The following is a 14,168-nucleotide window of genomic DNA, read 5'->3' as shown; positions in this document are numbered from 1 at the left end:
GTAAAGTTAAAAAGAAAACAGTGTGCAGAACAAAAAGAAAAAAAAAGGAAAGAAAAAGAAACAAAAAGACCCTGACCAATTCAGGTCCCAACAGGCTGCCTGGTTTCTTTCCCGCATGTATCTCATGCGGAACTTGCTACTTGGGCTACTTCTCTTGGGGTAGGAGTTTAGGAGAATGGGCAAAAGATTTCATTTGAACTGGCTGGGGAAACTGAGTCTCAGGTTCACTTAGCTTATTACTCCAGCTTTTGGCAAAGGAGTCCACTACCGTTCTTTGACTATAACACGAAACATGGCTAAAAGAACATCATTGGATGGTTTTCTTGGAAGAGGAGCAATGGGCAATGGGGTCTGTCCAGGGCTTTCCTTTTGCTCCCAATACCTATGGTGAAAGCCCTTCTATAGCTTCAAAAACATATGAAAGTAAGGTTGGGGTTTAACAGAGACTTAAATGGTTACAAGGCCAGAGGATAACATAAATGTGTGAGCACTAGAGAACGGTGAAGACTCTGGTGATCCAGGCAGCACAACACTGTGCATGAGGAAATAAAGCCTCTGCGGGCCAGTTTGTCACCCCTGGAGGAGTCGGAGGATACGGGATGTGCGTTAGTTTCTGACTGCTGCTGTAACAAATGGCCACAAAATTAGTGGCTTAAAGCAGCACAACGCATTTCCTTACAGCACGGAGTCCTGGGGTCCTGCGGTTGGGGAAGCTCCTGAACGTGCCGTCCTGGCTCGGACATGCTCAGAGCTGCGGGGGAGACACAGGGTGGTCACAAAGGCCTTCCCAGCTGAGGCTGAGGATAGCACATGGTGGTCAAAAACCGGACAGAGCATCTAAGGCCGCTGGAGTGAGGTGTGACATATATCAGAACTCCGGCTCAGAGGAGAGGGGGTGGGACGCAAGCCAGTGTCCCGGGGATGGCTCCTTGGGGACACAGGTCAGAGTGCTTTTTCCCAAGGGGGCCTGGAATGGGAGGCCGAGGCGGCTTTCCTGGAGGATTTGGAAGTGGCATCTGGGCTGAGGTCACGGCTGGGGTTGGGATCAGGGTCACAGAGCTCGAGGAGGCAAGGCTGAGGACAGGGAGTGGGTCCCTGTCACCAAGCTGGGCCGCCTGGTCAAGGACATGACGATCAAGTCCCTGGAGGAGATATACCTCTTCTCCTCGTGCCCATCAAGGAATCTGAGGTGACTGATTTTTCCTGGGGGTGTCCCTCGAGGATGAAGTTTGGAAGATCACGCCGTGCCAGAGCAGACACACGGGGGCCAAAGGCCCCGGTTCGGAGCGGGAGGTGCTGGGGGCGGCGAGGCCTGGGATGGCTTGTAAAGTCTTGGGAGCTGAGGGCAGGGACTGGACTGTACTACCTTTTGGGCTGGAAGCTGGCTGAGGTGGAGCGGCTGTTCCCTTTGAGACAAGACAGACAAAGAGAGGTGCTGCACACAGGTGAACCTTTTAATGACGTGGTCTTGGCGGATTCTATTCAGAGAGGAGAGCCCCTGGGGAGGGGCTTCCCGGAACCACAGCCCCCAGCCCTTGGGCTGCCATCCCCCCTTCTCCCTCCTGTGTGGGTGGCCCAGGACCTGGCGGACCCTTGCTCCCTGCAGGGCTCTGGGAGGCCCATTCTCAGTGCTCAGGGTCCTGTCTTCTCTTGTGCCGAGAGCTGAAGTGGGACCATCTGCTTCTGTTGCTCTCGCTGCTGTCGCTGGGGCTTCCCTCTCCTCCTGGGGGTGGGAGAGCAGGGCCCTAGGTTTGCAGCTCTCAGGCCGGGCCGGCAGCGGGGGACCCTGTGCCCAGCCGCCCGCTCTCTGCCTTAAACACCCACCAGTCCCTGAAGCTGGGAACCCCTGAAAGGGCTCTAGGAGACTCCGCCAACTGGGGGACCAGGGACAAAGAGCCCTGGCCGGGAAAAGGAGGCCTGGGTTTGAGTCTCAGTGACACTGCGGCCTGGCTCTGTGACCTGGGGTAAGTCCCTGCCCCTCGCTGGGTGGGGGCCCACCTGTTTTCCACGTCTTGCACGGTGTCCGGCAGTGGATGGCCCAGGGTCTCCGGCAGGAAGGCGACGACAGCGCTGGCAGCCACGGGGACGATGCCGAAGATAAAAAGAGGCATGGGGCCGTAGAGCTCGGCCGTCATGCTCACCAGCGGGCTCATGATGCTGCCCACCCGGGCCATGGTGCTGCCCATTCCCAGGCCCATCTGTCTGTGGGGCCCAAAGCGGGTGGGTGCTGGTTAGTGTTCTGTTCCCCCACTGGATTAACAAACCAACGGAGCATTTGTTTTAGAGATTAAAAGAAGAAGAAGAGGAGGAAAAACAGGTTGGGAAGGGCTCTGGCCAGAGGGCCAGGAGACAGATTTTGCCTCTGCCTTTAAGCTGCTGTGAGCCCTCAGGCAAGTCCGCTCTCCCTTCTGGGCCTCGGTTTCCTTAGCAGTCCATTCGGACAGCTGAGCGAGGCCCATCGCTTTCAGATCGGCTGGGGGATTTTTGAGTTACACTTGCTCCAGCCCCACACAGACAGGCCTGGTAGGTGGATTAGAATCCCCAGGGAAAGGGTCCGGAATGTGCAAGTTAAGAACATTCTCTCTGAGGGAGGAGGTTAAAAGCATTGACTCAGGAGACAAACTGCTTGGATTCAAATCCAAGCTTTTTCCGCTTGCAAGTTGTATGACCTTGGGCAAGTCACTTAACTGTGGTTCAGTTTTTGCATTTGTGAAACAAATAATTCTAATACCTACCTACTAGGTTTGTTATGAGGATTGAAAGAGTTGATATTTGTAAAAAGTTTAAGACAACACCTAGCACATAGTAAGTGGTTTATACGATTATTCTTCCCCCTGACATCTCATGAGGGCTCAGTTCAGTAACTATGACCCCTCACGGTTCTCAAACCAAGCGGCTCTGGGAAGCCTGACATTTCTTTGACATCTCATGTTAATTTTGTATCCCATTCTTTTTTTTTTTTTTTTTTAAGATTTTATTTATTTTCAAAGTGAGGGGAAGGGAGGAAGAAAGAGAGGGAGAGAAACATGAGTGTGTGAGAGATACATCGACTGGTCGTTCCCAACCAGGGACCTGGCCAGCAACCCAGGCATGTGCCCTGACTGGGAATTGAACCCTTTGGTTCACAGGCTGGCACTCAACCCACTGAGCCACACCAGCCAGGGCTGCATCCCATTCTTAACACATGCACGCGTTTCTCATTTCTTAATTCAAAGACCCTCCCTCTGCTGAATCTGGACCCTTGGAAAAGCCCTGCTGTGTTTGTCCAGGCAGCTGGCATATCATCAACCCTCCCATTATTAAGTGATGGGAAAGAACTTTCATGTTTGTGGTCTTTGGTTTCAGACGTACCACTTGCTGTACAGGTAGAATTTAGATTTGGTGTCAGATCAAGGGGGGACTTCAATTCGTTGCCTCTGAGATGTGGCTTGGCTCCCTCTCCTGCCTAAGTTGCGCCACCTTCTGAGATCTTCTTCCGGGGTCAGGTAAGGGCTTAGCTGGTAGTCCCATCTGTGTTGGCCAGGCCACCAAGTGTGCACTGAGTGGCTGCTATGCACCTTGCGCTGATGGGAGCCATGAAGGGGTTTTGGGCGGGGGCACACTGGGCCCTGCTCTGGGGTCTGACCTGTGTGTGGAGGAATGTTTTACCCCAAGACTCCTCATGAGGCTCCCACTCACCGCATCATGGTGGGGTACAGCTCCCCAGTGTACAGAAAGACGCAGGTGAAGGAGGACGCCAGGCAGCCCTTCCCCAGCACAGCGAGGGAGGTTCGGACAATGGACTGATCTGGAGAGAAAGGAGGGGCCAGCAGGACCTTGAGAGTGGGGGCTGGGAGGAATCGGTCCCCCTCCATTGTAAGAAGTGGAGTGGTGCCTGGGGGTGAGGCCAAAGCAGGACCAGCGCGCCTGAGTGCTCACCCTGGGGTACCACCCCATTGACCAGGATGCAGATGCCGGCCAGGAGCAGGGAGGCCACCTGGGCAGGCCGGCGGCCCAGGGAATTGATGACCAGGAAGCACACCAACTTGGCAGGCAGGTCCACAGCTCCGAAAATGACCTGGATGAGGTAGATGCTGACCCCGAAGCCTTGCAGGTCCATGACCAGCCCGTAGTAGGCAAAGCTAGTGGCAAACCTAGCGGGGAGAGAGGAGGGGTTCGGAGTTTGTTCAGAAGGCTTAAGAGGCGGGGTGTTCTTTCAAAGCAGGAGTGAGCTGCACTGAGCACCCTGCTTAGTAAGGAGCTGGGATGTGCCTCCTTGGCTAATCCTTCTTCAGACATGAGTATCCAGTTTAAACATCGGGGTAGTCCTTCAATACTCCCAATTTTGTCACTTGGTTGCTCTGTGGGATTTACACGGTTTCAGTCTTTCTCTTATCTACTGACACTGGGCTGAGGAAGGACAGGTGGACAGCAGAGCCATGTGTCCAGGGCCAAGGCGCTGGGAGCGGCCATGGCCTCCCAGGACCTGTCCATGGCGCTGGGACAGGCGTGGTGCTTCTGACGATGTCAAAAGCCCTCAAAACGAAGCTCAGGTTATTGATTGAAACCCACAACCTGGAACAAATCCAGAATCAGAAATAAAGAATTCGTTGATGGGATTGTTCCTTTTGATCACACCCCCCCGAACTGTCATGGGGTTGCTACGGCGATGGGCCCAAGAAGGTAGCCATAGAAGGGTATCGGACGTGCTGCCACGGGACAGGCAGACATTTGGCTGAAAGCAGCCTTCACCAAAGCGTGCATTTGGAGATGAGCTTTCGGCATCCTATTGCCACGCCTGTGCTTCTGGCCACGGCCAGGTCAACCTCCGGATGCTTTGCAAGCCTGACTGGTCTCTGCTTCACGATGTCCTTCTGTGGACTCTGGGGGCCACTGATCCTGGTGAGGTTTTTCTATTTTATATGGGAACAGAGTTGATAAAAGGAGAAGGCGAGGGAGACGTCGATGCCCCGTTGGGACTCGAGCTGAACTGAGGATGGAGGTCAGCCGGTCCTTCAGGACTCTCCCTGGTGCAGGGTTTCTGCCCTCACAGCAGACGCGCTGACTTTTCCTCCCTCTTGTCTGACTTTTCCCACCCAGGACATGCATTCTCTCCCCGAACAGCTGTCTGTCTGTCCGTCCGTCCGGGCCTACCACAGCATGGAGACGCAGAGGAAGAGGCGGCGCAAGGTGGGGCAGCGCAGCAGCTCCGTGGCCGAGGCCTGCGCTTTGCCCATGGCCATCTCCTTCTGCAGACTGCACTGGAGGACCTGCCAGGACGGGCAGGGCTCAGAGCCTGGGCCCCCAGGGGCTCCGCTCAGCCTAGCCCCTTACTCGGGGAAGGTCCCTCTGGGTCCTGAGGCCGGGGTTTGGGAGCGGAACCCTGGGCAGTGTCAGGGAAGCACTGGGAGCCTCACCTCCAGGCTCAGCTTGGCCCCCTCTTCCTGCTTTCCGTTGATCCGGGCCACTCTCTGCAGGGTCTTCAGGGTGAGGTCCAGCCTCCCGGAGGTGGCGTACCAGCGGGCTGACTCCATGAAGAACCTGGGAGCAGGGTGGGCGTGGGTGTCGGCGTGGCTTCAGTTCCAGTTCACTGGGCTGGGGGAAGGGGGTGGGCCTTCTAGGGGCCTGCGGTGGGGTTTTACTTAAGTCTGGGGACCCAGGGGCTTTGTCAAATCCATCTCTTTTGGGCCACAAAGCAGCAGGGCCCAATTTGGTGATGACTCATTGTGCAACTCAGGAACTCAGCTCTGGGGGCCTGGGTGAAGGGCGCGGAACAGGGCCTGGAGACCCGAGGGAAACTGGGGAAAGCCAGAGAACTGGACACCTCAGGGCAAATCCCCACCCCACACCCCATTTCCCCATCTGTCAGACTGAGGCATTGGTCTGGCTTTGATCTTCTGGCTTTGACCTTCTCTGATTCTGTGGAGTGGGGCATTGGGCAAGATCTGGGATGACATCTTGTCCCTTGCAGACCCCTGGGCTTTTGTGGCACCCCCGCCCACCCTGGTCCCCATGTACCAGGAGCTGAAGAAGGCGGCGAAGAAAGGCACCGAGACTAGCAGCTGCAGGTGGCGCCAGTGAGGCACAGCATAGGCCAGGCCGGCCAGGAGAAACTGTCCAATGCTGTAGAAATAGCCATTCAGGGTGGTAACGAAAGCCCGTGTGTGGATGGGCATCCACTCCATATCTGGAAAGAGGGTTAGAACAGAACAATGCAACTCCCTGGACTGCCAGGTGGGTGGAGGCCCTGGGGCAGGCGAAGGCCCTTCTCTGCATCCAAACCGTGGCCTGTCCCATGGAATGAGGGTGCGCGCCAAGCAGGGAAAGTGGAGGAAGCTCAGTGGAGGCCAGGACAGAGAGGCGGGTGTGGGAGGCCTAGGAACTGTCCCCTCCACCCCTCTGCTGTGTGTTTGCCCCTCCCCGCGCCACCCTAGGGCCTCCTTTCCCCTCAGGGTGCTCCTGGCCACTCAGTTCATCCTCAACAGCAGCCGTGGCTCCGGGTTTTCCTCAGCCTGGGCTGGAGTTTAGTCTCGGTGGCCAGAGCAGCTGGGAGGAGGCGGCGGCCTCACTCCGTCCTGGAGAGTGGAGGTGGGAGGGAGGGCGCCTCCCTGCGGCCAATGTGAAGGGGCCCGGCCCTGCTCCTGGGGGGCTCCTGGGGCTGTGTTCTCCAGGTGTCCTGCCCTGGCCCTAGCCCAAGCCTAGTCCCGGTTAATTCCTTTAGTTCAGAGAATCCCAAATCCTTAGGTCCCCTTCTGGGATTGAGCAATGACCTTGGGTAAATCCTTTCCCTTCTCCCCAGCCTCAGGTTTCTCATCTGGGAAACACGAGGAAAGGGAAACACAGGTTATGGACAAGCCATGCTCAGTCCATAGGTGTTCTGTCGACATGATGCTGGCTTGCCCTGTGTTAAAAATATTAGACTGAGTTGCCAACATTAAGAAATAGGGATAGTTGACATTAATAAAAAGGAAGGGGCAAGATCTGTCAGCCCTGAGCCCCGGCTGTGGCCCCTCCGGTACCATCCTTCCTTCCCCTAATGCCTCTTGTACCTACTCTGCTTCAGTCATTTATAGGATGGGCCTGCCTCTAACAATGGAGTTTGCAAATCCATATCTAAATGAGGGGTCAGGGTGGCATCAGCTCCCCTAAAGGCTGTTATGTTGGCTGAAAGGGCAGACCCAAAGGACAGGCCAAACGCAGGTGGAGCTGAGCGGGGTGGGCTGGTGGGAGGAGGCTGGGAAGCGGGTGGTGAGAGGAAAGTGGTCAGGGACCCGCCCTGCCTTCCCGGCATCCCTCACTCAGGGTCACGGTGTTGATGGTGGAGCCGGCCAGCGACATGCCCGAGAGGAGCCGGAAGACACAGTAGACGGGGAAGTTGGGAGCAAAGGCTGCACAGGTTGCTGACACTGCTGTCTGCAGGTGATTCAAAATCAGCACCTTCCGGCGGCCCAGCCTGTGGGAGAGGGAGGACCTGTTATCAGGGGTCCTGAGGACCAAGGGGGCTGGGCTGGGCAGGGAAAGGAGTGCTGGCGCCAGGTAAGGTCCTTGCGGGGGGTGTCTGTGAAGTGTCATGAGGCTGGTGATGGAGGGTCTCAAAGCAACTTCAGCTGGGAGTGCCAGCCTCCCACCTAGGGCCCTAAGCCCAGCTGAGGGGCCCCCAGTCACAGCCCGGCCGCTTGGCCCTACCCAGAACTGACCTGTCTGCCAGGTACCCGAACACCATGGCTCCGAGAAGCACCCCTACCATGTACAAGGACTGAGCCAGCTGGCGTAAGGCCCTGTGAGAGCACACGAGGTCCCACTGCGGGGAGAGGGGACAAGGTCAGGCAGAGATGAGCGCAAGCTGCGGGGTGGCACCCCCCAATGCCCTGCTGGCTCTTTGCGGTCTGTCGTCCTCTTCCCCTGACACTTCTCTTCGCTGTTTGTCTCCCTGATCCCAGGAGCTGACTGTTCTTGGCTCCCCCATCCACCTTTTCTATAAAGGCCTCCATCCTGAGCTTTGTCTGTCTGCCCACTGTGGCCTCTGGAGAATTGGAGATTGTGTGTGTGTGTGTGTGTGTGTGTGCCTGTCTGTCCATTTCAGAGGCGAAGGCAGTCTAGATGGTGCATAAAGGGGGTCCAGGCATCCTCACCTCAGTCACGATGGTGGAAGGGAAGGTGCTGTTGTCGTAGATCCAGCCATCGATGCAGGGCTCTGTGGCCGCTGTGCCGTTGGCCTCTGAGCCATTGGGAAAGCGTGGCCCACTTTGCGGGGAGGTGAAGCGGAGGCAGGACGCGGGCTGCCCCTGCCCGTCCCGGGGCAGCCAGGCCTCCAGCTCCCCACCCTTGCCGAGGCTGGCGTTGGCCGGTGGGCGGCAGTGGTGGGCGGGGATGGCGGCGGTGAAGTTCTGTAGGGTGTTCTGGGAGGCTAACAGGAGCAGGGGGAGGATCACCAGGAAGGCTTGGATCTGCTGGAAGCGGCCGACGCCCCCCAGCTGCTTCAGGAGGTCATCGAAGGCCATGGGGAACAGACCCTGCCGCGTGGCTAGGGGCTGAGGACTTCCAGTCCCGGGGTCTCTGTCTGTGTGTCTGTCTGCCTGCTGTCCTTGGCCGGAGGAGAGGGGCTGCCGTGGTTCCTGTAGCTGAGTTGCTCCTAGCGCTGAATCTGAGCTGGCCCTGTGGGGGGGACAGCAGCCTGGTGGGCGCCCCTCCTTCCCCCTCCTCCCCGTCTGTCCCTCCCTTTCCCTTCTTTCCCTTGCAGCGTCTTCTTACGTGGTGGAGACTCAGCTTTCAGGGTCTACTGTAGCTCCGACCCCTACAGGGCAGCATTTAATTTTTGGCGAGATGGAACGGAGTTAAAGTGTGACTTAGTTTTAGAAGGATTAACCCTCCAAGTTATTCTGGTGTCAGTGGAATTTTTTACTTGGGTGTAAAGGACAGGAGATGGTGGCCCGAGGTGGGAGTGGTGGGAGGAGATGGACTGGGGGAGCCCTTCCATGTTTTACAATATGCCATATGCAAATGAAAAGCAAGAAGACATACTCAACCCGTGATCCAACCCAGCAGATCCCATCCAATCACAGCTTGGCACAGCCCTGATCATGAGTGATCAGAACTCAGAAGCCAAGTGTTGGAGGAAGTCAAGTGACTGTCTTAGAATTGTGGCTGAAAACAAACCAAGATTCGGCTCATTGCGAAAAGAAAAAAGGGGTGGGGGTGACTGGAATCAGGGTGAGCTAGAAGGTTAGAGCTGAGGCACTGGAAGAGTTGACTGCCTGGGGGCAGGAGGGGACAGGCTGGGACCTTTTGGTCTTCTCTTAGTGATAACACTGGGTTCTGAGAACTGTGGTATGTCTCGTGAGCGGGTTCTGTCTTTTTTAGTGGACAGGATCCAAACACTCTATCTTTGGGAAGGGTTGCCAGAGTACAAGATGCCCAATTAATGTGAATATTAGATCAACAAATACTTTTTTTTTTTAAACTGTAATCATGTTCCTAAAATCACATGGGGCATACTTACACTAAAAAATTATGCATTGATCTGAAGTTCAAATTTGAGTGGGCATTCTGTATTGGCAACCCTGGTCTTTGGTCTTCTGGGGACAGCTCACATCATAGAGGACCATGTCTTTGGTCAACTGAAGGAACAAGATAGGTCAGATGCTGCTTTCGAAGGAATGGAGCCTGAAACCAACATCATACATGATTCAGGGGTGTCCAACCACAGCATGTGGACCATGTGCAGCCCAGGATGGCGATGAACGCAGTCCAACACAAAATTATAAATTTACTTAAAACGTTATGGGACTTTTTTTGTGATTACGTGTCACAATTATTTAATATGTGGCCCAAGACAACTCTACTTCTTCCAGTGTGGCCCAGAGGTGCCAAAAAGCAAGACATCCCTGACTGGGGTCAACTCTTCCAGTGCCTCAGCTCTAACCTTCTAGCTCACCCTGATTCCAGTCACCCCCACCCCTTTTTTCTTTTCGCAATGAGCCGAAACTTGGTTTATTTTCAGCCACAATTCTAAGACAGTCACTTGATTTCCTCCAACACTTGGCTTCTGAGTTCTGATCACTCATGATCGGGGCTGTGCCAAGCTGTGATTGGATGGGATCTGCTGGGCTGGATCACGGGTTGAGTATGTCTTCTTGCTTTTCATTTGCATATGGCATATTGTAAAACATGGATGCTGGAATCAGCCTACTTGAATCCACATCCTCATTCTACGTTTAGTGGCTGTGTAGCTGGGGCAAGTTGATGAACTCCTCTGTTTCTCAGAGTTCTTGTTTGCAAGGAGGAGAGAATAGTTGTGCTGGCCTGTTGTGTTGTTGGAGGGTTAAATGAGCCAATACAGGTAAAGGTATTAAAGTAGGCCATGCCTCATAGCTCAGTGACTACAAGCTGTACTTACTGTTTATTTCTGGTAAAAACGTAAGGCTATCACACTGACTTTAGAGAGAAAATATGACTAAGCACATTTTATCCTGAGAACAGTGGTTCCCCACAGAGGGCAATTCTGTGCCTCCCCCAGGGGACACTTGGCCATGTCTGGAGACATTTTTGGTTGTTATCACTGTGGGTGGTGGTGCTACTGGCTTCTAGTGGGTCTTGGGATGCTGCTGGACACCCTGCAATGCGTGGGACAGCACCACGCGACCAGGAATTGCCTGGACCCAAAATGCCAATAGTGCTAAGGTTGAGAACCCCTAACCTAAAAGATGATCAGTCCCATCCCTGCTGGGCTAAGGGTATTCCAGTCATACAGATGGCTCCTACCCAGGCAGCTCTAGGAGGGCCCGGGCCCTCATTTGAGTGGGGAAACTGTTTGCAAGGTGAAGAAGAGAACTCCTCCCCCCTATTTTGCCTGAACACAGCAGAATAGCTTGGGCTCTAAAGCATTGGAGCTCTTCCTCTGGCCAGGCCCACCTGGAGGGGCCGAAGCGGGACCCTGGTCTTCCTGGGTGCCTCCAACATTCTTCCTCACCATACTCTGACTCCACTGTTTGTGCGGGGTGGGCTACCCTTTGTCCTTTATGGTGTGTTTCCACTGGGGGTCTCTGTCTATCCCTCTCTGAAATCTGGTTCTCACTGACTGACCCTCCACCTCTCATCACCAGATGTTTTGGCATGTGTCTGAACACTATTGTTGGTTAGGGCTCCCTAGTTTTACAGGAGGTACCCCAGACCCCGTACAAATGAGCTGCTGCAAAGGACCCTGAAGGGAAGACGGACTTCTCAGTTCTTCAGGCACAAATCTCCATCTTGTCACTAAGAAGAAGCAGTTTGATTTCCGACTTCTCTTGTAAGAAGTCAAGAAGCCCTGTTATCATTGTGTGGTTTACACAAACTATACTTTTGTGTAGTTAGTTGGGAGGGTGTTTATTGTCCATCAAGGCCCTGGGATACGTGAGGTCTTAGACAGGTTCAAACCTATTCTAACTTCAAAGCCAGATTCTTAACTGTTGCTCTAGAGGTGTGGACTGCCCAGCTAAAGAGGCCTTAGACATCATCTGGTCTCATTTGCCCAGAAGAGAAGAGGGGCGGCCCAGAGAGAGATGTGACTCAGCCCAGCCCTCCTCCCTCCGCTCAGTGTTGGTTCTGGGCTGGGACCCGGTGGGTGTCCAGATGCCTGACAACATTCTCCAGGCCAAGGTACATAAACAAGAGCCTTGTGCCCTGGGGATGTGAGGGCAGCTGGACAAACAGACTGGGGGCTCTGGGGCCAGTCCCCTGCCAGAACTCGGTGTCTTCACAGGGGAGTGGGCAGAGTGCCAAGGGCAGTGGGGGAGATGGCGGGTCCTTCCAAGGACCCTCCCCATCTGAGCCTGTGCCCATCCTTGGAGAAGAGTCCTGCCCTTGTGCCTGACCAGCTTCCAGCCAGGCTGAGCCTGGAAAAGGCTCAGTTGAAGACTCCAGGGACCGAGCTGTGGTTGGCTCTTGGGAGTGTTTGGTTATCAAGGGGATTCCCCACCTGCCTCCCAGCTCATGGAGAGTTTCTAGATGGAAATGGTCACATGGCAAATGATTTGCTGAGTCAGGGACTATCCTCTAGGGACAAGTGGTCAAATCTGGGGACTTCCGATTGGCCAAGAGCCATAGAATCCCATACCAGCAGAGATGGATGCCATCACATGGTTGAAAACATCTCGTTGCGCAGGTCAGGAGATCAAAGCTCAGAGTAGGCAAGGGGTTGGTCCGTGGTCACAGGGCAAATAGTCCTCATGATTCCATTGCTCTTTCTATCACTCTAGCAGCCATTATGTGTCCTGGATTTTCTGAGACATTTGGATTTTGCCTAACTTATTCTGTTAAATAAATGGGATTTAAGGAGTGTGACTACTTGTGATTTTGATTTTGATTATCTTGTGACACCTTTCAAATAAATAATTTACAGATCAAAGAAAACTCTCTTGCTTATCTCACACGCCCTAAGTGTGAGTTTGAAAATGCTCAACTCAGCCCTGTCTGGTGGGGCTCAGTGGATTAAGTGCCGGCCTGTGAACCAAAGGGTCGCTGGTTCAATTCCTGGTCAGGGCACACGCCTGGGTTGTGGGCCAGATCCCCAGGAGGGGGCACATGAGAGGCAACCACACATCAATGTTTCTCTCCCTCTCTTTCTCCCTCCCTTCCTCTCTCTCTAAAAATAAATTAATAAAATCTTTAAAAAATAAAAGAAAATGCTCGACCTGGAGAGAAGTCTGGCAGACCTGGAGGGCCCGCCAGGCCCATAGCAACATCCTGAGCATAAACTATGAGCTTTATGCCCGTGGTCTGGCTACCCTGGCCGATGGATGGTGCAGAGATTGAAAGTTCAGGCAAAGACTGCCATCCAAGGGCTGGACATGAGGCTGGTAACCAATGAGATGGCTCGGTATCAGGGCTCCGCCCAAGAGAGGTATTCCATATTGAATGGCAAATCACTGAGCCATTTGGAGGCCCAGCTTGAGAGCAGGGAGAAGGGAGTAGGGGAGGCAGGAAGCAGCTGAGCTGGGGAGGGCGTGGCATCCAGACCCGGGCTTTGGGAATAGCAAGAAGAATGGGTCAGTAAGGCTGGCAAGCACCCCAGTTCACCCGGAGTCCTGGTCACGTGACCGGGAAGTGCTGTCCTGGGCATCACCCCTTCCCTTCCTGTGAGTCCGCAGTAAATACCCTGAAACAGCCTCCGAGACCCTGGGAGCCACCCTGAATTCTGACAGCTGACAGGTGGTGGTAGAGTGAGGTGGCTGGTGCTCCTCACGGAGCCCATTCTTCTCCCTCCAGGCTGCAACCCAGTCAAACCCAGGGAAGGCCTGGGTGGCCCCTTTGTCCGCTGACCCTAAGTCAAGTGCCGTGGGGCTTGCATGAAGGGCAGGGCTAAGAGAAGGAATGGAAGGAAGCAGAATGAGGCGGATTTCAGGGTGCAAGGAGAAGGGTGTGGAAGCAGGGTGGGGTGCGACCATGGCAGGCCCTGTATCAGAGTGTAAACTTCTTCCCAAAGGGAGTCACAGGAAGGCTGAAGCAGGGCTACAGTGTGATCTTTCATGTTTAGCAAGCTCTCCCTCAAAAATTTAAATACAGATTTGGGAGCAATCAGCGTTGCGGGGCGTGTCTGAGTTGTCTGGGTGCCACGCCCTCTCCAGCTCAGTGGCTTCCTGCCTCCCCTACAGCTTTCTCTGCTCCTGAGCTCGGCCTCCAAATGGCTCAGCGGTTTGCCATTCAATATGGAGCACCAATATGACAGCCACTCGCCACTACGGAGTGTTTGGGTTGAGCGGGTCTGAAATGAGAGCTCTAACCGTATGATAAAACACGCAGCAGATTTTGAAGACTTAGTATGCATTAAAGGCTATAAAATATCTCACTGATAACTTTGATATTGGTTACATACAGAAATGGTAATATACAGACATACTGGGCTAAATACAATGTACTGTTATTATATCTAATATACTTTTATTAAAATTATACTTTTTTAACTTAAAAAAAAGCGCCTACGAGGAATTTTCAGCTTACAGAGATGGCTCGCGTTGTATTCCCACTGGACAGTGCTGGGAAGATTAGTAGAGGACGCATCCCAGGAAAGGGCTCTGAGGGGTGTCAGCGTTTAAGGGGTGGAGAGGAAGGGGACCTGCTTTGGGAGCTGTCTGATGACAGGAATGGAAAACCTCGAGTTTAGCTTAAACAAAATGGGGGATTTATTTGGAGAATTCTGGGATAGTTACTAG

The 14,168-nt window shown here is 54.1% G+C and overlaps 1 protein-coding gene across 1 annotated transcript; it reads right to left on the bottom strand.

Moving 5' to 3' along the window:
* Positions 1-1,613: 1,613 nt before the first annotated feature.
* LOC129068422 (solute carrier family 22 member 6-like) lies at positions 1,614-8,480 on the bottom strand. The gene is made up of 10 exons (XM_054570647.1): positions 8,112-8,480; positions 7,677-7,780; positions 7,278-7,432; positions 5,998-6,166; positions 5,397-5,520; positions 5,134-5,249; positions 3,919-4,133; positions 3,679-3,787; positions 1,999-2,202; positions 1,614-1,723 (listed from the first exon to the last, which is right to left on the bottom strand). Exons 1-10 carry the CDS (start codon positions 8,478-8,480, stop codon positions 1,633-1,635), a joined length of 1,656 nt encoding a protein of 551 aa, XP_054426622.1. The 3' UTR covers positions 1,614-1,632.
* Positions 8,481-14,168: the final 5,688 nt, after the last annotated feature.

Source organism: Pteronotus mesoamericanus, unplaced genomic scaffold (assembly GCF_021234165.1).
Source record: "Pteronotus mesoamericanus isolate MK-2021 breed Mesoamerican mustached bat unplaced genomic scaffold, CSHL_Meso_final contig_214, whole genome shotgun sequence".
Classification (NCBI taxonomy): Eukaryota; Metazoa; Chordata; class Mammalia; order Chiroptera; family Mormoopidae; genus Pteronotus; species Pteronotus mesoamericanus.
The sequence above is the reverse complement of the archived record's forward strand: the minus strand, read 5'-3'. Positions and strand labels throughout refer to the sequence as shown.

Bases quoted from the DNA above. Each gene is read 5' to 3' on its own strand.
- LOC129068422 (XM_054570647.1), bottom strand. From the start codon at position 8,480: ATGGCCTTCGATGACCTCCTGAAGCAGCTGGGGGGCGTCGGCCGCTTC. The intron at 6,167-7,277 runs GTGAGGGATGCC...CCCTCTTTCCAG, and splicing joins CATCAACACCGTGACCCTGA to ATATGGAGTGGATGCCCATC. The intron at 4,134-5,133 runs GTAGGCCCGGAC...TCTCCCCGCTAG, and splicing joins CTCTGCGTCTCCATGCTGTG to GTTTGCCACTAGCTTTGCCT.